This window comes from Lacerta agilis, chromosome 5, assembly GCF_009819535.1.
Source record: "Lacerta agilis isolate rLacAgi1 chromosome 5, rLacAgi1.pri, whole genome shotgun sequence".
NCBI lineage: Eukaryota > Metazoa > Chordata > Lepidosauria > Squamata > Lacertidae > Lacerta > Lacerta agilis.
Window position 1 is genome coordinate 55,200,288 of NC_046316.1, and position 25,857 is coordinate 55,226,144.

General features: G+C 46.6%; 2 protein-coding genes and 1 non-coding gene across 5 annotated transcripts; all 3 read left to right on the forward strand.

Annotated features, from left to right (window-relative positions):
* The first annotated feature begins 1,555 nt into the window (after positions 1 to 1,555).
* On the forward strand, positions 1,556 to 3,180 carry MARVELD1 (MARVEL domain containing 1). The gene has a single exon (XM_033149891.1). The coding sequence runs from the start codon at positions 1,729 to 1,731 to the stop codon at positions 2,251 to 2,253; it is 525 nt and encodes a 174-aa protein (XP_033005782.1). The 5' UTR covers positions 1,556 to 1,728; the 3' UTR covers positions 2,254 to 3,180.
* Positions 3,181 to 10,629: 7,449 nt separating this feature from the next.
* Positions 10,630 to 10,701, forward strand: TRNAA-UGC. Its single transcript has one exon. It is a non-coding gene; the product is annotated as a tRNA-Ala (tRNA).
* A 292-nt stretch (positions 10,702 to 10,993) lies between these two features.
* Positions 10,994 to 23,646, forward strand: ZFYVE27 (zinc finger FYVE-type containing 27). Of its 3 annotated transcripts, XM_033149892.1 has the most exons (13): positions 10,994 to 11,161; positions 12,266 to 12,469; positions 13,023 to 13,093; positions 13,567 to 13,753; positions 16,293 to 16,388; positions 17,699 to 17,811; positions 18,882 to 19,024; positions 20,301 to 20,372; positions 20,680 to 20,700; positions 21,006 to 21,153; positions 22,142 to 22,188; positions 22,369 to 22,450; positions 22,736 to 23,645. In XM_033149892.1, the coding sequence occupies exons 2-13, from the start codon at positions 12,267 to 12,269 to the stop codon at positions 22,798 to 22,800; spliced, it is 1,248 nt and encodes a 415-aa protein (XP_033005783.1). In that variant the 5' UTR covers positions 10,994 to 11,161; position 12,266; the 3' UTR covers positions 22,801 to 23,645. The 3 variants fall into 3 exon arrangements, with proteins under 3 accessions (XP_033005783.1, XP_033005784.1, XP_033005785.1); XM_033149893.1 differs by lacking the exon at positions 20,680 to 20,700 and having other exon boundaries at positions 10,996 to 11,161; XM_033149894.1 differs by lacking the exon at positions 10,994 to 11,161 and having other exon boundaries at positions 12,393 to 12,469; positions 13,023 to 13,143; positions 22,736 to 23,646.
* Positions 23,647 to 25,857: the final 2,211 nt, after the last annotated feature.

Genomic DNA, 25,857 nt, shown 5'->3' on the forward strand with positions numbered 1-25,857 from the left:
CAAAGTAGTCGCAGCCAGACACGTGCTATTGGTCGACGTGGAGGGAAGGCGCGGGCTCCCCAGCCAGCTCCTGCTGCGTGCCAGGAAGCCAGAACCCTCAGGCACGAATTTTTGCCGCCGTGTTCTCTGGGAAGTATGTAGAAAGATGCCATGAGATTTGACTTGCCTTTTGATCCCCAAGAAGACGCACACTGAGATGTAATTTGGCAAACTTGTCATAGAGAAAAAAAGGATCAGGGTTAAAGGAATGCCCTATTTTCATTTAGATCTCTGCACCCCTTTCTAGGGACATTTGCATCCACTCTATAAACAGGGGAAATTGTCTACATTGTCACATGTGAATTGCACAAGTGTGTATCTTGCCGTAGTTCCAAGCTGAAGTGCGTCAGCACAAGCAAGAGCTTCCAAATATGCAACAGTAGAAAAAAACATATTTAAAAGAATTTTTAAAAAACAAATAACTGAGTGCAATGCAAACTTTTTTCTGGAGAATACCATGTGAGAAGTGGTGCCGTGAAACTTAAAATCCTGCATGTCACACAGAAATCATTGCCTGCAGCATCTTATGAAAGTCAAGAGACCCACTAAGATCAAAATTAGAATGATTTCAAGAATGGATCCTTTATATATGCGAGTTGACAACCTCCTTTTGGAACATTCAACCCTGCTAGAGGACAAGCTGGTTTGAACCTGTTTAGGAGAGACTTATTGATTCATTCATGTACGACATATCTTTGTCACCTATTCATCCTGTCCTCTGGGCAGCTCATGGCAGTTTTAAAATAAAGCCATGTCTCTAAAGACAGAGAGTGAAGTTCACAGGCACAGGCACCAGATAAGGAAACAGTTTATCCATTTAAGTTTTTTTTATTTTTATATTCACAAGTTAAATCAGAAGTGTGGAAAGAAATACAACTGTTTTTTTCCCTACTCTTCTCTGCCTCTTTAGAACATGGAAATAAAATTGACCTAAGTTCCGACATCCAAGATGAGAGCAGGCTGGAGTTTGTTTGCACCATCTAGTGGTGCTGGCCAGGACCTGGGCTACCTACCAGAAGAGTCAATACAATGCAAAGTTTTGAGGCTGCGTACATGCCATACACTTCAAGCACTTTACCCCCTTCTGAATCCTGGGATTCTGGGAACTGTGGCTGAGAATGGAACTTTGTATCCTGAGAATTGTAGCTCTGTGAAACTATAGTTCCCAATCACCTTATTGGGGGTGGGGAGGAAATGTGCTTTAAAAATGCATGATGTGCTTTGAATGTATGAAGCCTATGCAGCCAATGTGCCCAAACCCATCTCCTGCAAGGGAGAGGCAAAACTCTGTGCCTGCAGGGCCCACATGCTGAGGCAACCTTTCTGCTTAGGAAGAACTTTTGGCTGAAGCAGTACATAGTGTGTAGCTGAGGAAACTGTGATGCTAAAGCAGCCAGCTTTAATGGGTGTTTTGAGAGCTCTCAGCTTGGGACTGCAGGGGCGTGAAGGAGAGAGGAGTTAGCAGAAGGATGGAGAAAGAGAACCACCCAGAGAAGAGGAGGGGCAAGGGGGGAACAGGGAGGGACAGAGCCGGGAAGCTGAGAGGCCCCTGCACAGGAAAGTCCATTGAGCTGCAGATGTTTGGCAGCTGCAGACAGAGGAAGTGCCTGAGAGGGGGGTGAATTTCGCTGGGCTCCAGAAGGCAGAACTGGACGGGACAGAAGTGCCTGGAGGCCGCAGTCTTGCAGCATGGCTCTTCCACCACCTCCGTCCTCCCCTCCACCGCCTTGCCCGCAGTCTAGAGAGACTCTGAGTCTGAACAGGCCCTTCCTGAGAAGTCTGCTGGGAGTGCTGCGCATTGCCCAGCTGCTGACGGGGGCTGTCTGCTGGGTGACTTTAGCAGCGCACAAGTATGAAGGAGCCACCTACTTTGCAGTCTTTGCAGCGGTCCTGCTGTGGTTGCTCACCTTGGCGTTATTTGGGCTCAGCCTGCTGGGCCGCTGGTCTCTTGTGCCGGTGCTGGGGACCCGCTGGCTTATGACGAACCTAATGCACGATCTGTTGCTTGGGGTTATTCTGTCTGCAGCTGCTGCAGGCATCCTAAGCCAGAAGACACAGAGTTTCAGCTACTGCAACCTGCCAGGCTACATGTGGTCCTGCAGTTACAAAGCCTACCTGACTGCTGCCGTCTTTGCTGGTATCACTGCCTTCTTTTACCTAATTTCAGGACTCCACTGCCTTGTACGACATTTCCAGGGGCACCAAGATATCTGAGAGATGCAAGAAGGTAGGCTGATGGGCAGGGATGGACAGTCACAGACCCTTCTTCAACCAGACGGACAAGCCTTGCACACATACAGTCCCCACAGACTGTTCCTTGTTCCAGACTCATCGTTGCCTTCCTGATGGAGAGAAAAAAAATTCAGTAGACTTTATTGGGAGAGGGGGAATAATCCCCTATGTCCATGGTACTGATGGATGCTCTATACCCTTCATCAACGGATGGATGCATGATTTCATGACCCAGAAGCTAGAAATGGTGTATCCTTCAGATTAAACGTGGGAGCCAGATTGTGGGACTTCCCTGTTTCTTTTCTTGCTTCATTTGGCAGGTGGGTTTCTGTGGATTCTAGAAAGGTTTGGCCTGGTCTATGATTCCAGAATATGTGGTTGACATAAGGTGCCCTGGAAGCCCTTGATCATTCAGTGTTATTCATAATCCTTATAGGAGCAGATTTAATTTAGTTTGTAGTGTTTGTCCATATGTTTTTATGCCATATACATAAGATCTCATCCTCTCACATTTAATTAATGTTTTGTAATACTGAATATCCACCCTTTAGGGTGCTCTGTTGGTATATTATTAATATTATCCCATTTCAGAAGTTATATAAGGATAAGCTTAGGAACCAACCCCAAAAGCTTCCATTACATTCTTTTCTCCCTCCATAGCATTCTGTTTTTTAATCAGATATTTATAAATGATGGTTCTTAGTAACTTTTTATTTTAGATATGACCCTGATGTCGACATTGTGACATTTATAGCATAGCATAACCCCAGTAACCAGTTTTTACTTTTTAAAAATGGATGTGTTGAGGCTCATGTATTTTGGATATTTGCACTCCCTAACCTGGATCTCCTAAATGTGGGGCATTGGCTTTGCCGATTAAAGCAAGAGGCACATTCTCTTTGCTTTTGCACAGATGAAGTTTCTTTGTTCTTACTATTAGATATGTAAGCTAAATACTGACACCAACAATGGGATCCAGAGCTGAGCTCATGAGTCCATTTCTGAGCCCTAGCAATCCCTAGCTCAAATTACACACTGTGCCCGTAAACGTTGCTCTTGTAACTTCCTGAATTAATTAATGCTTCAGTTCCTTGAAATCTTCTTGAGACATTGCCTCGTATTTGAGGAAGCCACCCCACAAACCAATTGGTCATAAATAGTAGGCAACATCGGAGAGTTCTGCAACAGGTTAGGTAGTGACGGAACAAAAGAGACCAGAGAGCAGGGCCCTCTCACAGAAATTGGAGTGAGGTGCTGGTCATCATCTGAGGCCAGGATTGGAATCCAGGTGGATCATAGAAGTGGATCTACCCAGTATGGCTCTATATGAGGTTGGGGCCAAACCTTGATATTTGGTATCTTTAGGAGGCAAGTAGTTGGATATTAGGGACGCAGGTGGTGCTGTGGTCTAAACCACTGAGCCTCGGATAGTAGTTCTGTGATCTGCAAAGACTTCCTAAAGATACCCAAATTCAGGTTCCTACTGAAGAAGACTAATAGTGTGTGTGTGTGAGAGAGAGAGCTACCAGATTCCAGACTGTTCTTAGCCCCTTTTATGGCAGGGTCTGTATCCTCCTGCTCCCATCATATTCCAGAGAAGGAGGGATATTTTATTCTGCACAAAGCATCAAGATAAATCCTACCCTGGGTGGAAGAAAGAATTGAAAGAGAACCCCAGGGTAAAAATTTGCAAACAGGCACTGCAGCTGAATGGTCGACAGTGGAGGAAATGTAATTACTGCGAAAGCTGGCTCTGGGCCGGAGAAGGGGAAGAAAATATTCCTATGGCAACTGTGAAGAGAAACAGTTACATCACATGGAAGACTTCTAACAGGGTCAGGGTGCAGAGTGCCCAAATTTCCCTGTGCCTAGCAGGGAAACAGGATCCAGTGCTGTCTGGTACTACTCCCGCATATCTCATGACTTTATAACGAAATATAAGAATGTGACAGCACTGACCATACAAACCTTGGAACTAGGATCAACCCCCAGTTGCTACCATGTAAACTGAAGGCTTCATCATGCTCACGGATTGTCAAAAATTGGATTTCCCCACCACTGGATTTCTGTCTTTGAAATACAGATGTGCCTTGGATAAGAGACCCCTGCACCCCTTTGACTTCTACTGTTTGTCTAATTGTGCTAAACTCCCAGAGCAGCTACCACAGCTATCTTTTGCTAAGATGCTACATTTAATGTGCCTATATATCCCCATCTTTTTTCAAATGGTAGGAATAGGATCGTTCTTGTTGGAGTCTCTTTTCCCCACGATAAATGGACCCTCTTCCAGCAACACCAAATGGGGAAGCCCACTTCAACCATGCTTAAGACATCATATCTCAGAGTGGACTGCAGGGGTTTCCAAAAAAACTTTGCCTCCATCCTCTGGACATTCCTGACTTTCTTCCTTCTATTCTACACGTAATAAAAACCTTGCTCCCCAGCTGTTTTCATCTTCTTTATTGTACTCAGCCAAGTGTATTTACTGATCATTTATCTGCTTGCACAAAGCTTACACAGAGGTTATACATTCCCAAATTTGTTTGTAGGAAGGTCATGACAATGAGCATCCTATCTGTTTTGGTTGCATGGAAATTATGTGTGGTATTCAATGAAGTTTTATGCAGAGTAGACCCATTGGAATTAATGGACCTACTTTGCCATGTTCATTAATTTCATTGGGTCAACTCTGAATAAAACTGAAATAACACCCTATGTCTTCTCATCAATCATTATCTCGTACTTTTTAATGCATTTTCCTGTTGCTTTCCCAGCCACAGAAGTTTTGTTTTTTTAAGTGGATTTGTTGTGCCAGATCCCTTTAATTGCACAAACCTCAATTTATGGTGTGTATTTTTCTCCAAAATAGTGAGACCAATACTTTATCTAGCTCAGCATTCAATCTGACAAAAGTGGCTAATGAATAGCATAGGGGCATTCATAAACAAAGTGTAATTGTGATATCCATCACCTATTCTATGGCTCCCTGCAGCATCAGAATAGAAAATATCCCCTGTGTCTTCCCCCTTTTCCTATTCTCTCTGGATTTGAAGGTTGTGGGTTTTTCTCCTTTTCACTTCTCACTGCTGATCCTTGCTTGCTCAACCTTACACCTATCACATGCCCTGCCCTTTGTCTGTGTTCCAGGCACCACAAGATACCAAGACAGAAATCTCATTTGGAAATTATCGGTACATGAAAATGATCCATGTTGCTCCCGTGGGAGTTCCCTGCCAATCTTTCATCATATGCCATTATGCCTGCAACTCTGACTGCCAACAGTTATCACAGCAGCCTCTTAAGCCTCCCTCCCTCTATGTTAGTCATGTTCACATGTTAACACCTAGAATCTGGCATGCAGGTGGCAAACTATTTCTGAAATGGAGGGTGTACTTTTGACAGCCATGGTGACTAGATGCCAATTTACAGACCTATCCTTCATGCATGCATCAAATCTCCCCTCTTTTTTTGGGAAGCTATTACAAACAAAAACCTGACTCAGGTGAGTTCAGTCTATTGCTCTCAGACCTGACCATGGCAAGGACAAGGAGAAATCTGTCTTAAAGGGTCGTCAAACTGGAGTTTCATTGTCACCAACCCAGCTATGTGTGTATGTGTGTGTTTTAAGAAAGCCATCAGAGCAAACCTGGAGATGTGCCGCAGTGAATTTCACAACTCTTGCTACTAATTTACTCAGACATATTGATTTTCTTCTTATCTCTGTTACTCCATTTTAAGCAAGCAAAAGACAATTATTCCATTGATGCTGTGCTATCGTCATCTGTCAAGATGACATCAGGGACCTTTTGAATATGAAACTGTCACATAATATGTACGGTAAGTTATAGGTACAGTACCAGAGGCTCTGGCTGCTAGCCAGTCATGAACATGGAAGGTTATTCTATGTATCTAAAGCAGGGGTGTGTGTGTGTGTGGACAGATGTTGTTGGACTTGCCTCCCATCAGTGCTAGCCAAAGTATGGCTGATGGTCAGGGTTGATAGCTTGGTAGTCCAAAAACAGCCACAGATTCTCCATCCTTGATCTAAAGGGTTGATACAGTATATGGTTTCCTACAAATTCAGGGCATTCATTACTCTTGAAATGATTTTTTTTTAAAGAGGTGGGAGTTTGGAACATTAAGAAAGAGAATCCCTATCTCACTCCCTATCTCCCAACTCTCATCCTCAACCCTATCTCTCAACTCAAATCAAGGCTTAACTCTCATCTCAAATGAAGGCCTCTCTAAGTCTCTCCCTCAGAAACCGCTCCTTTTATTCTCCCTCCCTAAGTGCTGCTCCTCTCCCCTCTGTGGCTAGCTGACTTTGTAGTCAATCAGTGAGAGGCTCCAGCAATCTGGTGGAATTTCCGAGGGACTGCATCGCCAGACTCTGGTTTGGTTCTGCTGTCTGTCACAGAAAGGAACAGCTTGCCGGAGCCACAGTGGGGCATTATTTGGTTCCATATGCCAGTTGCTATATTGGGATATGAGACTGGACAAGCAGATAATGGAACAGCAGCCCTGGTTTGGATTATCTATCCACCTCACAGTCAACCATCATTTCTGGCAATAGGTGCTCTCTATGGGCAGTTCTGAGTCACACCAGCCTATGCTGATGCAGCGGCAGAAGTCCATGATGTAAGACCCCTCATCATCTCAAAACAAGCACGAGCTGGTTATGAGCCAATATGAGGTCAGGTCTGTATCCTGGCGCTTCCAGGAATCCACAGACCTGTAATGACTCTGCTGATTACCTGCCAGCCAGTTTAAAGAAGAATGGGGATTTTTTGAATTTGAGAATAGAGAAGCAGGGCAGCCTGTGAGTCAAAACAGGGAATGAGTAGTCCTAAATACAGGGCATTGTATCTCCCTCAGCTGTTTGATACTCAGGATGTAATTGCATCCCTTTTGGGGGTAGATAGAGGGAAACACTGAGATGTGAAGGGGTATAAGGCAGGAAAGGTGTTGGCTGTTTATTGGATCAATTTTTGGAGCAGTGTCTACAATTGTTTTTGCTTTAGAGAGCCTTACAGATCAGGTTTCTGGAGTCAAAGTCATTCTCTGAATAAAATTCTGTGAATGCTGGAACAAGAGGTTGCAGTCAGGGTAACAGCCTTATTAAAGAAATCATGCAATTGGCAGCTACTAAGGTTGTATCCACAATCCTCTATACTCCCAGTAGCAAAGCAGAAAACAAAACAGTAACACAAAGAGTAACACAGAACAGTAACACAAAACAGAAACCAAAGGTAGCATAGCAACAGCAACTCATCAATCACAGCATTGTGCATCAATGCCTCACATTACTCACACATGGAAGGCACCAATCAACACATAGCAATGGCAGAACAATTTCATGGCATTGCCCTAATCATTGTACACTCTCACTATACACTACCATAGTCGTCCATGGAGATAGCACTAGGTCACTGCTACCTCATCAGGTACCGTGGCACAATGAAGAGGAGTGTAGAGACAAATACATACAGCCACAAGCTTCAGACTTGCCCCCCAGAGAGCAGTTTGCATCCTACTCACAGTAACCCGTCTTTTGCTAGGCAAACAGACAGGCCCAGACATGGAAAGGCTGACATTCCGATCCCAACAGTCAGCCAGTTCCCTGGTCAATTCAGTAGCAAACATGCATTGAGAACCCACAGGCGCCCCAGGAAAAGGGATTTCAGTCTCACAGAGAGCCAATTGCTCCCACCTAGAGAATCCTCTGAACACTATGGATAGCATAGTTGGAGGAGGAGAAGCCAGGACTCATGGTGTTTTGTTCGGGAACCATAGCCCCTGACTCCCAAACATGGGTTTCTCATGTGTAAGTTCAAACCCTGGATGAAGTATCTCAATAGGCATTAAGTGCCAACTTTTAAATGCCTGCTGATTTTTTTTTTTTTATTCTGCCAGGCCTATGCAGGCAATTAATAATATACCTTTCAATAAAGGTTAACTTTTGTCTCTTGTTAACTTGTTAAAATGGTTTTTATTGTTTAGTTTTACATTTGATTGCACATTGTAAGATAGTGCATGCCACCCCTGGTATTATATGTAACATTAGTAGAAATAACCACAATGAGTTTCTTTCTTTCATTAAAAAAATTGCTACCCAATTAATCAGGTGCACATTTTAACTGATTACCGCATTTTTATAAGTTTAGCTAACTAATCTACCAAACCTGGCAGCATTAGTGTGATGCCCTTCTGATGGTAAACACACCCACTGCTACTGAAAACTGGCTATGTTACAAGGTAAACTGGCAATCCAATCCCTGATTTTGACACCCATTATACACCAAGCTTGCCTCCTACCTACCTACGGGAAGTGCCAACTGGCTAAATCCCAGATCCAACTCCTTTTCCAAGCACTTCAAAACTTGTGCCTATGCTGATCAGTTCCTGTTGCTAGACCAGGGGTCCCCAAACTAAGGCCCAGGGGCCGGATGCGGTCCAATCGCCTTCTAAATGTGGCCCGCGGACGGTCTGGGAATCAGCGTGTTTTTACATGAGTAGAATGTGTCCTTTTATTTAAAATGCATCTCTGGGTTATTTGTGGGGCATAGGAATTCGTTCATTCCCCCCCCCCCCCCAAATATAGTCCGGCCCCCTACAAGGTCTAAGGGACAGTGGACCGGCCCCCTGCTTAAAAAGTTTGCTGACCCCTGTGCTAGACAGCAAGAACATTTTCCACACAAAGCAACAAGTTTGCTTCAGATCAATAACACTCCTTAGCCACACAGCACTTTAGTTCAACTGTGACAAAACATATTCATACTGCAAATGTAAAGTGCTTAAAACCAGTTCCCTCAAAGAACAGTAGTTCCTAGATTCTATACAAAAATGTGAAACCAGCTTTAAATTTGTGGTGCAGGCATATTTTGCTTCTCTTCTAGTTGCAGGAGGAAGCCTGAGAAGCCCCACCCCAAACCACTGGAAATCCTTTTGAGATTTCACCAGACTTGTTTTCAAGCCTACTTTGTGAACTTCCAAGTCTAAAACATCCTTTTTACAATGGCCATTGTGCTCAAGATGCTAAATTCTGCAGCCAAAGCATCTTCTGCACTTGTGCAATGTAATCATGCAGTAACACATGCTCATAAATGTCTGCCTCTAGTTCAATAGTAGAGCCATGCTGGATAAATGCACGCAGTGAATACAAAACTGAAAAGCACTGTGGGGAGAAAGCAGTAGCAGACTGGCATTAGTGTGTGAGTGTGTGTGTGTGTGTGAGAGAGCGAGCGAGCAAGAGAACGTATTGTAAAGAAATAACTTGAGGGAGGCAGTGTATTCTTATGTAGTTTCAGATGCTCTCAGCTCAAAGCTGTAGATTTATTTTTGCATAAGCAGAATCCCACTTAGGTGTGAGCAGCTCCCTATTCTTGTTGTCATCTTAGCAGAGATCAGTTATTGGATCTGGACAGCCACCTTGTGGGTTTTGAGTGAAATTGCAGTTGAGAATGAGCATTAATTTGAGTTCCTTTTGTCCTCGTTTTGCACCTAAAGAATAATGTACGAATGGGACAAATATATGCAACTTTATAGAATTTGTGTACATATACAATTAGAAGGTAAAGAGTAATAAGCAGCCTGAAGAATTTGCCTGAATGAAATTTCTTAGGACTCCATAAATATGTTGCATTAGTTTTTATTCAAGGTAGGCCACTTATTTCACTTGACAAAAAAGAATGGATGGGATGCATTGTCAAAGTGTTTTAGCATAAGCTTTATGTAGAGAATTAATCAGGTTTCTTCTTGGTGTATGGTACTGTCTCCTGCAGGTCGTTGATAGCTGGCTTGAGGCTACCCAATTTTACAAGTGTTTAATCCATTTCCATTCTTTTGCTGGTGCAGATGTTTGCTTTTAGCTTCATACTTGAATTTGCAGTTCCTCCCTCCTTGAACCATGAGTGTAGCTGGGGTGGGACAGCTGCCTCCCTAAATCAAATAAATCAATAAAAATACTTAACTGAGATTCTGCCTCCCCTAACATAAAGCCTTCCCTCCCTAACATAAATGCTGGCTACGGCCATGTCTTGGACCACTGAAGCTTGCTTTGTGCCCCACAAATCTGATCACAAAAATCACACCCTGTCACTGCACCATCTCTCCCGGGCATGTACAAAGCCATGCCATAGGCTCCCTGGGATACCATAACCTTCAGTGAATATTATGACCTACTGAAGCTCTTTTGAGACTTCAGGGCTTGTTAGTGCTACCGGTAGTTTCTGGACTTCAGCAAGTTCCTCTGGGAAGATTCAGGTCAGCCCAAGACATTTTGCTGTCTGAAGTGGAACAGCAATTGATCCCCACACCCAGACCAAAGTGCATAGCATCCAAGGCAGGTCAAATTACAGAAGGGCCGTAGCTCAATGGTAGAGCATCTGCTTTGCATGCAGAAAGTCCCAGGTTCAATCCCTGGCATCTCAAGGTAGGGCTGGGAAAAGCTCCCTGCCTCAAATCCTAGAAAGGCACTGCCAGTCAGTGTGGGCAGCACGGCTGGCGGAAAAAGCGATTCAGGGACGAATCACTGAGCCTATAAAAAGCGGCCCGCGGCGAATAAGAAGTACGAAGGCTCCCATAGGCTGGCGGCGGGCGGCTCTTGCCCAATAGGAGCTGCAGCCTTTCCAGCGGAGGACGCGCGCCGCGGCGGCCGCTTCCCGCGCTTCTGATTGGCCGGCTGCCTCAGGTGGGTGGGTCAAGCCGCCGCTTCCAGGAAGCGTGCGCTGCGCAGCGGAGCTGAGGCACAGCCGGGTCCTTCTGCCCAGGAAGTGTTGGCGGCCGCGGTGGTGTAGGCGAGACGGGTGAGGTCGAGGTTGGACGTGGAAGGGGAGGCTCCGCCCTTTCGCCCTATTTGGGGCCGTAGGGCTTGTGGGCCGCTTGTGTAGAGGTAGGTGGGACGAGCCGGCGGCGCCTCCTCCTCCTCCGGCGCAGCTCTGTGGCTGCCCCGCAAACGGAGCGCTTGTTCCGCCGGAGCCTCCGGGGTCCAGCTCGTCAAGAGCTGAATTCCGTTTTTCTTTTCTTTTCCGGGAAGGGGTTGCTGTGCCGCGATGTGCGGAAGTGCAGCAGATGAAGCTTACCCTACGTGGGCTGGGCGGATCTGATAGAGAGCGCTTCACCTGCTGGGTTTCTGCCTGCCATGGCGCAGAAGCCCCTTGGGGGAAGAGAGAAGAGGCTGGTCATTTTAACCCCCTTGTCTGGAGGAAGACATTTTGCCTGCCTCCCAACTGCTGAGCTAGCAGGCCAGAGCATCCCTTGCTGCCTTGTTTCCCCCCTTTTGATTCATCCGGCGTGCCAATATCAAATAAGTTGCAGAATATGATCTGGCCATTCCTCTCTCTACCTGAACGTGTTCCTCTTGTGTCGGCAGATGCACTCCACATTCTTGGATGTTGTGTTCTGAGTATCACTTATTGTGGGCCGCTTGTCCCTTGTCACCCTGGACCTGCCCTGCCAGAGTAGCTAAAGAGGATTACAAGAATGGATTCTCTCTGTGCCTTTGATGCATGTTTATGAATAGATATTTTAATACGTGCTTGCAATTGTGGGTGTATAAAATAAATTATTAGGCCAGATTAATTAGCACAGACTGTCTGCATGCTTTTTGATGTGTATGGCATAGGGTTACAGGGGATGTTTCCCCACCCTGACTCCCAGGTGGCTGCTGTTGTTGTTGTTTGCAAAAGGAGGAGATGCTTTTGAGGAGCTCTCCCATGGCTCTGCAGTTCTTGGGGCATTCTGAGATTTGTGTGTTGGCTCTCCCTTTCATGCAGGTTCTGGAGCCTCAGTGGGGCAAAGGTGACACCAGTTGTAGGTATCTTTGTTTCTCATGACTTGCCCAGTCATAGTGAATGCAGTTCCTTTGCATGGGGGGATGTCGACACTGCTGTTCCCAAAGGTCATCTCTGTTGTTTCCTTCACACTAGGGGTGGGGAAGAGTTGACTGTTTTGATTGTTCATTGTTGTGTGTTCCTCTTGACCTTCACTTCTACAGTATGCAGGTTCCAGAGCGCGAGGGTGGAGCGACCACAGGGAATGGACTGGACAGCCCCACGGCTTCCGATTCCCAGCCAGGTTCTCCTTTGCCACCCAAGCCCCCTTCCTTGGATCTCTTCAATCTAGTAGTATCCTACAAGCGACTGGAGCTGTACTTGGAACCACTTCAGGATATTGCGGAAGGGGTGTGGTTCCTCCTCAGGTTGGTGCCCAACTACTTAGTTGTACCTTGTGGGTGATGGTTGTGGTGGAGCTAGAGAAAAAAAATATTTGTTGTCTCCTGCCATGTTGGGGGGCAGAAAAACACTGGCTCTTTGGGAGTCTCACTTTTGCAAGTGGGAGAAAAAAGAGAGAAGAGGAGTCCTCCTGGCCAAATACTTAATTTTACTTGTTCTAAGAGACACCAAGCATTCAGCATGGGAAACACTGTGTGCAGTTGGGCTTAAACAAGATACGCTGCTGCATTTGTGACTTGGCTAGTGTCTGTGGCTGATTGCAACATTACCCCCCCCCCCTTTAAAAAAAATACCCTACCCTTACTTTGCTTTTGTCTTCATTCAATCTAATTTGATTTCTTATTTATATACCGTTTTTCTGTGTTACTGTGCTCAAGGCAAGTTAATGTACTCCATGACCTGAGACTTAAACTTAGGCTTGCCCTATCCATCCCCACCATTCTCATGTTCATACCTCATTTGTACAACTAAATATCCTTTTGGAGTGGCGATAAATGCTTGATCATGTATGTTTCACAGCTGGCAGATGCCTCTCTGCTCCCTCATTACTTGCCTGGGCCTCAACTTTCTGCTGCTGACTCTTAGTGAAGGTGAGAAATGTTGGACCTTTGTGCTGGGGACCCAATAGGCCTCCTTTCAGGTATGATGTGAGCCATGGGGGAATGATTCTGTGGGGAGTAGAATATGTTATTGGGGGCAGATTATGAGGGCTAGCAGTACCAATTGTGAGAGGTAGTAAGGAAATGGAGTGTCTGGCAGGCAGATGGAACTCCTTTCAGGTGGTTTATGGGGTAGTACATAGGAAGCTGCCTTATATCAAGTCAGATCATTGGTATGTCAAGCTCATTATTGTTGACAGTGACTGGCAGCAGTTTTCCAGGTGTTGAGAAAGAAGACATTCCCTGTCCTACCTGGAGATACCAGGGATACCAGAGATACCTTCTCTGTTCAAAACAAACATTCTACCACTGAGCTATAGGTGATAGTGGTACAGGTGTGTTGTGACTGGCCAAACAGTGGGGTGGTCAAATGATCTCTGCATCTTTTCCACCTTTCATTCCAGCTGCATGGTATGGGCTTTGTGTCCTACTGATCTCGGTGCCAGCCATGCTGGGCTACCTGCAGGAGACATGCCGCATCCGTCTGAGCGAAGAAGAGCTGGCACGTCGTAGGTACCACAGTGTGCGGCGTGAGGATGTGAGGAAAGTTCAGCTCGCACGACATGAGGCTGTGGCTGAAGTGAAGGGCTTGTAAGTGCTCTTAGGGAAGGATGGAGAAAATGAGTTGTCCCGTAGTTGGATCCCTTTGAAGTACAGTGGTACCTCGGGTTAAGTACGCTTCAGGTTAAGAACTCCGCTTAAGAACAGAAATCGTGCTCTGGCGGCGCAGCAGCAGCAGGAGGTCCCGTTAGCTAAAGTGGTGCTTCAGGTTAAGTACGCTTCAGGTTAAGAATGGACCTCCGGAACAAATTAAGTACTTAACCCGAGGTACTACTGTATGTGATTGGAGGGATGCTTCTTGGGCTTGTTCATGCTACACATTTTTTTCCTGATGGTGAATATTGCACTCGTTCTGAATCCACTGGGCTTAATAGTCAACCCACTGCAAGATCGAGATTTCCACCTCTTCATTGTGTTTTTCTCTTGTTTGATTTTTGTAACTATTTTTCTGTATATTGTGTGAATATTTCCATTGTAGATAAGTAATGTGCAATTGTTACCCTGAATAGTGGGAGCAATTAAGCCTGCAGAACTAATTTAGTGACCTTTCTGTGTCACAATTTGTGTGGTATTCCACCATTCGCCTTCTTTTGTCTTCTGTGATTTCAGCCTCTTCACTTACTAATTTTTTCATCTATTTTTGACCAGCTGATTTTTCCTTTTGAGTTTTTATTTCTCCCAATCATTTGTGTGTGTGTTTTTTTACACAAGGATATTTCAGGTGCACAACTACATAGCACTGAAGCTGTGCCCAGTAGGGCACAATAATCCATTTCTTCTTCTTCTGCTTCTGCTTCTTCAACCATGCACTTGTGCAGTTGAAGAGCTGTGCACAACTGCACAGAGTTGATCTTTTAATGTTTAAGTAAACAGTTGCACCGGCCGGTATGTGTGATGGAGGCTTTTTTCGGGGTGGGCAGACAGTGTCTTCCCAAATGGACTCTATCATGGATACTGCCCACAGCATTCTAACAAATGCATTACACAGTTGGACAGCAACACAGGCGTTTGTGTCAATTCTTAGTGGTCAAGGGGGAAGGTTGGGACTGTTTAAGGATAGTCCATATGATATTGCAGGTGCTACCCTTTTCAGCATGGCTGTGGGGGAAGAATTGTGTCATGACTCTGGGGAATATAATTGCACAGTAACATTGCGTGTGTGGAAGATAGTGGTGACCCCACTTTTAAGAAACTCTGGGAGAGCAGTGCTGACTCCTCCTCTAGATTAGCTACCTTTCCAAGGTGCCTTATTGCAATAATGCCGTTCACCCTTTGGGGGCACTGCACACCCTTGCTAGTTGGGAGTGTGGCTCTAGGAGGAAGAGTTACTAAGCATTTACATGACTCTCCTGCCCATGCCGCAAAGCACTTCCTCCTTCCAGGACAGTGGATCGATTTCAATCACCAGGCAAGAAGCCTCATTTTTAAATCATTGATTTTAATCAACTTTTCCATTTGTACAGTTATTTTCCCCAAGAATTGGGTGTTTTTGCTGCTCGATAGAGCTATTAAAACATATTGATTCACAACTAAATGCAACCGTTACTTCAGATTTACTACATTTATTACCTACTTATGAGGAAGACACACTACTGGTGCATCCTTTTGTTTAAGAAGTAATGGATTTTGATTATTATTTTTTAAAAATAGATTTTTTATTAGCATATTGTATTACTTCAGCGTGTCTGTACAGACAAGGATTTGCAAGTCAAATTTTAGAAGACATCAGAATTTTCCTAAGCCAAGGACTGACTGTTAACTGCTCTGATCAATGTTTTATCAGGACATAACAGTTTATCAGAGTGCTGTGAATTCAGAAAGCGGCTCATTTTTTTGAGACCTGCAACTTAGATAGGGAGAAGCAGCTGGAATCCAAGGGCAAGTTCTCCTTTTTCCTATTACTTCCCTACCCAAAGCTGACCATGCCAGTAGGCACTTTGCCAGCATTTTGCACAAGGCATTGGAGCCTGATAGCCAACCCATCCATCATATGACTCACTGTGTTGTAGCCAGTGAACTCAAATCTCTTTCTTTATGGGAGTCTGCATTCTTTCACCTAAAAGTTAAGACCAGAGGTGCCATGTTACTACATGCCCCTTTAGTATATAGGGTCCAGGCAAGCCGTGGTTAGGATTGCACTGTTAGTTTTGCAGCAACTCTGAAGTTAGTTGTCATTATTCAGATTTGTGGCTATAGGAAAGAGATGCCCAAGATTGCCTCCGCAGTGGATGTGAACCCAGGGTCTCCTATACTCCACAGACAGAGTGCTAGACTCCAAATCATGCTGGCCTTTATCCCTCTTGTTAAACTTACACAGTTGCTTACTGTATCCAACTTGCCTGCCTGGAGCTAGCTGGCTTAGGAGGTTCATCCTATGCAGGGCTCATCCTAACTATTCACTGTGTGGATGAGGGAATCTTCTTTTGCACTTCAACCCTTTCTCTGCAATTGTCTTGAATTGAATGAGGTGTTGGGGATCACTTTTCTCCATTTGTGATGCAGTTTGGGCATAGGTTGCTGCAGCGCCTGTGAGGAACACGTTTAACTCTGCTGTGATCTCCTTTTCCAGCTTAATCCAATTAGAGGCCCTCTTGAGCCGGCTGTGTGGCAGATGTGAGGCTGTCTATCGCGTCATCTACTGGGAGAACCATTCTCTTTCTTCACAGTGAGTGTTGCCTTAGGAATACAGTACTTTGTGGGAGCTAGGTGTCATGGGCTGGTTGGATGCAGAGGAATGGTGGGAGGAACCATCCGGGGAAGCCGCAAGGGAAGAAGGTTCAGAGCCCTGGGATTGGTGGTGGGATGATGATGATGATGATGAGTGGTCAGAGGGAGGAGGAGGTGTCGGAAGCTGAACAGGTAACAGGGCTTAGTGAGCTGGGAGAGTCTGTAACAAACAGACATCCAGAATCGGGCAGAAGCTGAAACAGGAGAGGAGGGAAGCCAAGAGGCAGAGAGAGTCTGGCTGGGGAAGGTGGCCTGAGTGTCTCCCCCTCCTGCTGTGACAAGCTCCCCTCCCCCCTGGTCTCCCAGAAAGTGGTATGAAAAGGGTGGAGGAGAAGTTAGTTTTGTGCTGGTGCAGTCTCAGATTGCTTGGGGAAAACCCTGGAAAGGAAAGAACTAAGGCAGCTGTGAGCAGTCTTAGCAACTGCTTCATGGGGGCAAGACCAGCCGGAGATGAGTTGCATTGCTCATTAGGCAGATCCTGCTTTTGCTAATAAAGAGTTAACTCCAATTTGTTTGGTTTTACTGCCAGCTCGCTCCTGTCACTGGGACATTGCTGCCTTGCTGCTTTGGGGGGTCTGCAGGCTTGGTTACTGGGTCACTTCACAGGGGTCCGGGGTCCCTGCCTTCCCTCTCATATTGGGCAGGTGTCCATGCCCATATATATCGTGGCTGGTGTTCATGGGGAAGCTATCTGGCTGCATCTGGCTGGACAGGTTTGTCCAGATTGAGGGGACAAACCTGCCTTGAAAGGTAGGCAAAGGGAGGTGATGTCATCATCATCATCATCATTTTATTTGTATGCTGCCTTTCCACATTTAAAACAATGCTCAAAGCGGCTTACAATATGAAAAGATTTACATAGCTACAAACATAGCAAAGTAGTCATAAAAATGAATAAATAAAACATCAAAAACTACATAACCAAACTGAACAATTTCCACATAAAAATAAAGATACAAAAAATTAATATCAATAACAGTAAAAACTCTGGACAAAACTTTCCCCAAAATGCCCCAGTTTTTGCTGGGCAGCAGCAGCAGCAGCAGTAGTTATGAAGCCTGTAAGGTCCCGCTCTAGGACAGGTGGAGAGAGGCAGGAACGGAGCCCTTACGCTCCCAGCAGGTGCTCTCTGTTCCATATCCAAGAGTGATGGGGGCCTGGACAGGCTTGAGGTGCTCTCAAGGCACCTGGCTGTCATCCTGATGCCTAGGTGTGTGTCATGCCCTTTCTGCTCCTTTTTTTGCCCAGGTTTTATGGGATGCTGATGGCTTCCGTTTGTGCTCTCTACCTGCTGCCCTTATGTTGGGTCTTTGTGCTGCTCAATAATGCTCTTTTCTTGGGTAACGTGGCATTTTATCAAGGTAAGAGATTGCTCTTCTCTCCTGTAACTTTCTGTTCCATTGGAACCTTGGGGAAGTAAGCTGCAGCAGCTGACTGGAGACAGGGTGCCCAGGGTCAAGGCTTTCTTTGCTGTAGATCTGTGCAAGGCAGGGATCTGTGTTGCACCCACCGCTGCTGCTACCCTATCTTATTCCAAATTAGGGCAACAGTGTGTAGCTGCTAGCTGCCCCAGTCCCATAAACAAGCTCTTTAGCATTCAAGAGACCCGAGTAGTCACTCTGTTCCTTGGGCACAGCTTAGTAGTGGAAGCTTTTTCCATTTAGAGGTGTCCCAGCGGGGAAGCAGTTCTTGGGATGCTAAGGATAAACTGCCTGCTGCAGAAAACTGGGGATTATCACAAGGGAGACAGTCCCTTGCTGGAAAACAGTTTTGGTGTGTGTTGCGAACATTTGCCCTCTGAATGCATCTCCTTCTGGAATTTTGTTTGCGTGGGATGGTGGCAGGGAAGAGTGAAAACAGGCACGAACCTATTCAGAGCACAGCTCTTTTCACAGTGCCCACTCAGAGTGAAGGCACTGCTTCCTGGCCTCACTTTGAATAGGCTTTGTGAGGATGCTGGATCAGTGGCCAAGGGGCTGTGAATATCAGCAAACTGTTGCAACCCACCCCCAAACAACACAAATAAGTAAATCTGGGTGGGGAGATTGGGGTTGGGGGGTTCAGGGAACACTCCTGTCTCCTGAGTTTTGTGTTGAAAATCTGTGGTGGAGAATATTTACTGCGGTGGTAGACAGCCTTTCCCCCCATCTACTGAGGAGCTATGGGGTTATGGACAGTTCTGTCTGGGAGTGAGATTAGTGCTAGGGAACTGTGGGGGCTTCAGGTAGGCCTACTAGTATTTTAAATACCATTAGCTACATTGGACATTGGTCACTGGTGTGCCAGTATCTACTTCTTGGGTGTTTGGGTTGGAGATAGGCTTGAATGCCATGCTGTTCCTCCAGTGCGGAAAGCCTGTGCTGTTTACTGCAAGGCTTTCCTGAGCTTCTAATGAATGTCCAACCATTACCCTTTTCCTCTCCCTCCCTAGTGTTGCTGGAGCTGAAGTCTGCTGTAGAGCAGCGTTTGGGCCTCAAGCCCGTTGCTAGGACTCCAGAGCCAGTGGAGCTGGACACTGGAGAAGTCGGATCTGGATCCCTGCCGGACCGGACACCTACGCCCACTAGTACCGAGGTAAGGCATGGTAGAAGAATAGACGGGTCTGTGTTGCCCACTTCCAAAGTGCCCAGAGAGTGTTGCTTTATCTTTTGGAAATGCCTGAGGTCATAGTTCATCCTGGCCTGCATAACAGTCTTATCAGCTGGTGGCTTCGTAGTTGATTCCACATCTACAGTCCTAGGAAATGTGTCCCAGGCCAGAGCACAGAAGACAAACTTCCATCTTGCTTCTGTTGCTTGTGGTTCCATGTATCTCTCCGCCACCCCTCCCAGTCTTCTGTAGGATATGGAATGATGGAAACTGCGGCCCTCCATATGTTGTTGGACTCCTATCCCCACCAGCTTCAGCTGGCCTGGTCAGTGATGTCGTCCAACAACACTTGGAGGACCACAAGCCGTAGTGTGCAAAGTAAGGTCCCGATGGGAGTGGCAGAGAAATTTTTGAAAGGGGTAAAGCTATGCATTGTGGATGAAAACCTCCCAGACCCTGTTCCCAATCTTGGCCCTGGAGAAGTAGGGCCTCAGCTTTGTCTACACAGGCATGTCTCTTTAGGGCAGCTGCCATCCTTGTTCTGTCCCCTCCTTGCTACTTTTCAGAGTTCCCAAACTTTTTAGTCGCAGCTGGTTATGGGGGAGGTGCACCTGGAACCTACTGTTGAAATGTGGAGCCTCAAAAATTGTGCCTGGCTTAATTTTCTCCAGTTTGGTGCTTAAAAGTATAGTAATGTTTTCAGCTTGTTTTAAACAGCTTAGCTAAGTTTACATGAAAATGTAAAAGGGCGATGCCCTTATTCTCCCTTCACACAGCCTTCAGGCAGCCTTCACTTGCTTGTCCCTGTGTTTTCCCTTGGTGCTGCCCATTAAGGCATTTCGGGATCTGCATACCAGCATTGTTTGGGGTCTTTGTGTATTACAAACTGCCATGGTAATAAATAACTATGTCCAGGCAGGAGGGGAAGTGCATCCTTGTAGCTTCCACGTTACTCTTGCATTTGGGTAGCTGGAATGGGATGGGGCCATCTGTGTAGCACCCCTCTTGGATTCATTTACCACTGTTACAAGGACTGGTGGGCCTTGCTTCCTTAGTCTTGTAACATCAGAACAGCCTCCTGGATCAGGCCAATGGCCCATCTAGTCCGGCATCCTGTTCTCACAGTGGCCAACCAGATGACTGTGGGAAGCCAGCAAGCAGGATTTGAGCAGAAGAGCATTTGCCCCTCCTGTGGTTTCCAGCAACTTTCATTCAGAAGCACTGCTGCCTCCAACTGTAACGTTGTTTGTTTCCCCCATAGGATTTGACCCCCGGCAGTGTGGAGGAAGCAGAGGAGGCAGAGCCTGATGATGAATTCAAGGATGCTATTGAGGTATGTGCCCTGAGAGAGCCTCCTAGGGCTTGCACTGATCTGTGCTGTGGTGGAGTCAGGTGATGTTGCTAGGCCAGCAAGTTTAAGGGGGCGCCCTTCATCCTGTCACTTAAGGGCCGCAAGTGGCAGCACATCAGAGTCCATGCCTGTGATGCAGTGAACATTTTGGTATGGGAAAGAGGGAGAAATAGGGGACTTTAGACAGTGTGCTTTTCTAGATATGGGTACACCATAAAAGGTGAAGGCTAGCTTGGGCTGGGCTCTTCTGGACACCCTCTCTTGTCTTTTCCCTTTGCTGCGGGAGCAGGAGACCCAGCTGCTAGTAATGGTGAGTGTGGGAGCTGGGCTACCCTGCCTTTGAGCCAAAACTCACTTCAGTTGCTCATGCAAAGCTGATGTCTTTGCTATGTTCTGTGTCCTGATGGGGCCCACCTTCCCAAGCGGGAAACCTGGCTGCAACCCTTCCACCAGCTCGGCATTTTGTGTGTTGCCCACGGTTAGCCCAGCCTTTCCTTGTCTTCAGCGCTTTGTCTGTGGGCGGTGCCCCCCAGTGCGCCCTTCTCCTCCTGCCCCAGAGTAGGCACTGTGTGAACCCGGCTGCTCCGTGACAAGCTTCCCTCTCCCCCTTCCCAGGAGGATGACGACGTCTCCCACTGCTCAGCGGAATTTGACATGGGCCTTCCTGACAACCCCTTCATGATGAGCAAGAACGAGGTGATTCGCAGCAGGGTGTCACGGCTGACGGAGCGGCTGCGGAAGCGCTACCCAACCAACAATCTCGGTACAGGATTTGGGAGGGTGTGTGGAAGTGGCAAGAGTGGATGGTGCCGTGGGACACGGGTCTTGTTGGGACTGAAGCAGGAACTGTGTAGATGAGCTTTCCTCAACCTGGTGCCCTTCAGATGCTTTAGCCTGCAGCTCCAACCAGCATGGTCTTCTTGGTTAGGGCTAATGGTGCTGTAGTCCAAAACATGGGGGGGGGGGGGCGCCAGGTTGTGGAAGGGGGGGTGGAGAAGATTGGCAGAATGGGAAGACCCTGGCCCAGTTGCTGCCACAGAGGAGGCCTGCCTGATGTTAGATGCCAGAAACATGCCAGGGCTGTATGTCCTTGGTGCTTTAAAAATATGTGTGCTGAGGTCACTTCTGATTGTGAAATATTGTTACAGAGGAATCATTTTATAGGCAAGGTGTGGGTGGGGTTAAGCACTAACATTTTTACAAATAGCCCCTTAACTCCCTTTTCTTCATTACCCCTGGAAACTGGACTTGTGAGTTCCTACTTGCCAGTGTAACATGTCATTCTGCCCTGAGAGAGATATGAGCAAGTGAAGCTGAGTGGTTATTTGTACCAGGCCCAAGTCTTTGTTCCTGTTCCAAGTCTAGCACTTGATCACTTATGCCACACTGGAATCTCATCCTGATGATGCCAAATTCCACATTTATACGGGTTACGGCCATCTCTGCTCTTGGCACAACTTTGCAGAGTGGAGGATTGACATCACCTGGGAGGTGCCGTGTGCGGCAGACCCATTTCAAATCTCCTCGGATCAAGGGTCCTGAAGACAGCCCTCAGTGGGATGCCCTCTTGGCACGTGGTCCCACCTGGATGAGCCTCCTGGACTGCCTAGTGGGGCAGAAGGTTGTGTTGGGGCTTTTAGTAGGAAAGGACTGTGGGCAGAAGTTGGGGCAGGGCAATATTTCTATGCAATTTGGTGGAAGAAGAGGCACCAGGTTTGACCGTTACATGTTTCTTCTCTGATTTTCCGCAGGGAACTGTGCAAGCTGTTCAGCCACTTTCTCTGTGTTAAAGAAGAGGGTGAGTCTCTGGCCCAGCATGCCCCCAGCTACTCCTTTCCCATTTCCTGCTCCCTTGCCTTGTGGATCTCAAGCCTGACCTCTGGTCAGCAGTGACTGACCTTCTTGAATCCTTGCATTTGAAGGAATAGCTTCCTGGGACTTTGTTCCTATAGCTGTGTTTGTCTCTCCTTTCCTCCAGCGGAGCTGCAGCAACTGTGGGAACAGTTTCTGCTCCAGGTGCTGTTCCTTCAAAGTTCCCAAGAGCTACATGGGGGCTACAGGTGAGTGAGGAGTGGGAGAGCGAGAGATGGCCTTTCTGGCAGGCAGCTTGGGAGTTGGCTCCTCCTCCTTTGTGTGCTTGCTGTTTCCCTTCTGGGGGAATGGCTTGGTGTAATTCTCACTGTTTCTAATTCTAATACAGTGGGGAGGTAGCAGAGGACAGAGGCTTCCTCTCTCTTGGGGTGTGTGTCTGAGGGCAAGTGAAGTGCTTGTTGGGTTCCGTGGGTGGAAAGCTGCACAGTCCCCTTGGTGGGCCCTGCGTCTCTGATTGGTGCTTTCTACCGCAGCCCCTGATGCCCAGCGGGAGACCGTCTTTGTCTGCGGGCAGTGCAACCAAGCGCTCGTCAAGTGAGAAGCTGATCTGGAGCCCTGCCCTCTGCGGAATTCGCTCTGCGTCTCACCCCGTATTTGCTGATACTTGGCGGGGAGCGAAGCAACAGCACCGTGCACTCCTTCCACTCTTCCCTGTACATCTAATAGGAAAGGGGCTGGTGCAGCTGCCACGTGTGCCCCCTCCCTCTGTGAGCAGCTGGCGAGAGGTCCTGCACTCATGATTAACTGCATAGTAGGAGACTCGTGCACTAGACTACTGTAGACTCTCCCTCCTTCCTCGACCTTGAAGCAAAAAAGTCCTTCGCCCCCATTTTCCCTAGCAGGAAGCTGGCCTTCCTCACTTCGCAAGGTGGCTCATGGTATCTGGACTGCCAGGCATCTGTGTCTTGTGTTTCACTACTGAGCGAGGTGCTGCGTGTTTGGAAGGGGAAGCTGGGTCTTCCTCTGGGTGGCACCTGTAAGTTGGCTCTGCTGTGTAAAGAAGGCAGACGTGTGTTGCCCCAAGCGGGGCTGATTGTGTTAATGCAGCTGGACCTGTTTCCTATCCCTGTGTTAGATACGGATGGCATCTCTTCCCTCCCCACCATCGACTTCGCTCTTTCTAGATAGCTTTTAGCCAAAGCTCTTCAGTCTGGCCCAACCTGGAACTGGCATTCTCCTTCCCTTTGACGCTTTGCTGTGTTGGAGGGAGCAGAAGCTACTACAGCCAACGGGAGTTCCATCACAAAGCCCAGCTGGAGGATTGAGGCAATTGCCTTGTGATGTGGATCTTTCTACAGGAGAAGAGAGGTTCTTTTGTTTTTATTTTTGCTGCTCTCTAGCAGACCTACCCACACGCACACATGCATATATAAATATATATATATATATATATGACCAATAAATAGCGTCCTTGGCAAGTGGAGCCAGTGCTCCTAGTGTCTGAAATGGCTTTTGGTGTGATGAAGGCGGAATGGGCAACAGGGGTCCTAGTTATGCATAAAGCTTGCTGTGGAAATGAGACTTAGGAGGGAATCTGCAAGGTGAGATAATCAAATCCAGGGGTGCTAGATGGAGCAGAATAGATGAGGCATCTGGGGGCAGCAGGGCAGAAGAAGGGAGACTGGAACATACAAGATGTCAGGATCTCAAAAAAGAAAAAAAGGGGGAAAGCAGACCACTGTGTTTTGAGAAATACAGGCTATAATCTATCGAGGCAGGTGGGATGGAGAGCTGTAGAGGAGGCATGGATGTTGGCCTAGTTCCCGCACAATGTGTAAAGATGGACTAATGTTGCAAACTGGACCACAGTAAGTGGGAAGGTGTACTGGGAGTGCATGGTCACTCATTTTCCAGCTCTTTGGAGTGAAGCATTTTTAATTGGAGGTGGGGGGCAGGAACACACACGATACAAAACCAAACTGGAAATGGATTCAGGCCAAATTAAAGGTACTTTCCCACATAATATAGAATACAGCTCCTGGAATTCATCACTAAGAGATGTGATGGCCGATAGCTTAAATAGCTTTAAAATTGTGCAGGGAGGCTCTGCAAGTACAGGGGTCTCCCCACATCAGATGTCCACCCTCCGTGTGAGTGATGGGCCTTGGCTCACTTTCCCTAGGAATGAAGGAGAAGTTCAGTTCAGTATGTATCTGAAGCCAAATGGTATCAAATCCACACTTTCCAAAACAATTCGTGAACTGAAAGACAGCGATCCTTTGAAATTCACAGTTACAGGTGGGTAGCCGTGTTGGTCTGCCATAGTCAAAACAAAATCGAAAATTCTTTCTAGTAGCACCTTAGAGACCAACTGAGTTTGTTCCTGGTATGAGCTTTCGTGTGCATGCTGAAGAAGTGTGCATGCACACGAAAGCTCATACCAGGAACAAACTCAGTTGGTCTCTAAGGTGCTACTAGAAAGAATTTTCGATTTTGTTTTGAAATTCACACTTAGCCGAATTTTGTGATGCAGTTCTCCAGCCAAGCAATGTTTACAGAAATGCACATATTTGGGGGTTTGTGTGTGTGTGAAAAATGAAGTTATTTGTGAAAATAGCATACAAAATTACATTATGTTAGGGGAAATTGCTTGCAAAAATGTGTACGTAAGTCAAAATTGCATATAACACGTCTATTAAGAGAAATGTGCACTAAAAGGCTGATGAATTTTCATGAGGATTTTAAAAAATTGCAAATTGCTGCAATGCGAAGAACTGAATTTAAGATAGGAAAAAAGAGAAACTGAGAGAATGAAATTGACAGATCCTTATCTCTCTACTGCTTGCTGGTTGGTTTTATATGTAAGCAGAGCACGTGTAGGGAACTATGGTGCTTCTTTCAGGTAATCTGTAAAGGGAGGTTAAAACAGCATTCTCTTGCGGATGGTTTTGAATATTGAGTTGTGGTGTAGCCTCTGCTTTCCCCTGAACCATCTTAGCAGGAAAAAGCATGGGCAGACTCCTCAGTGCCATGTCACAGCTTGCTGGTGCTTGAATCTGGGGCTGAAATGTCACTGATGATTTATTTGAATTCTAGTATGAAATAAACCATCCTTGGCAAACGAACACAGTCGCTGCTCTTGGAAATAACCTTAGGGAAAAGGTCAGGTTCTGTCATGGGTACAATGAGTGAGGAGAAAGGATTATAGAAAGAGAGAACAAGGCTGCCTTGTTAGCTAAAGTTCACACAATGTCCCCTGTGTTTAGAATCACATCCTCCTTGGTTCCCTTCTGGTACTTACAGCAAGGCTTGAGATTCTATAGCTTACTCCCAAAGGCCGGATCTCGGCGGCATTTTACACAGGTATAACACGGATTGGGATGACTTGTTTTATTTTATATTTTGGCACGGCGGCTCCTTGTAGAGTTACAAAGTGCAACCACACATGGAGAGCTGGTCCTCCATGTTGCCTGGTCATAGCATGTGGCTGCCACCTCTCCGTCATAAGGTTGGAAACGTGCAAGAGGACAAAGCGCCACATAGCAGGATGCTAACCGCTCGTTGGCTCTTGCACAATTGAGAAGCCACCCTCCTGCAACTGGTGAACTTGGTCTTCAGCCTGTTGGTAAACACTCATGAGCAGGATGATTCTTCA

Excerpts from the sequence above, each read along its gene's own strand:
- MARVELD1 (XM_033149891.1), top strand. The coding sequence starts at position 1,729 with ATGGCTCTTCCACCACCTCCGTCCTCCCCTCCACCGCCTTGCCCGCAG.
- ZFYVE27 (XM_033149892.1), top strand. The coding sequence starts at position 12,267 with ATGCAGGTTCCAGAGCGCGAGGGTGGAGCGACCACAGGGAATGGACTG. Across the intron at positions 12,470-13,022 it reads GGGGTGTGGTTCCTCCTCAG|CTGGCAGATGCCTCTCTGCT; the intron begins GTTGGTGCCCAA and ends TATGTTTCACAG. Across the intron at positions 17,812-18,881 it reads TAACGTGGCATTTTATCAAG|TGTTGCTGGAGCTGAAGTCT; the intron begins GTAAGAGATTGC and ends CTCCCTCCCTAG.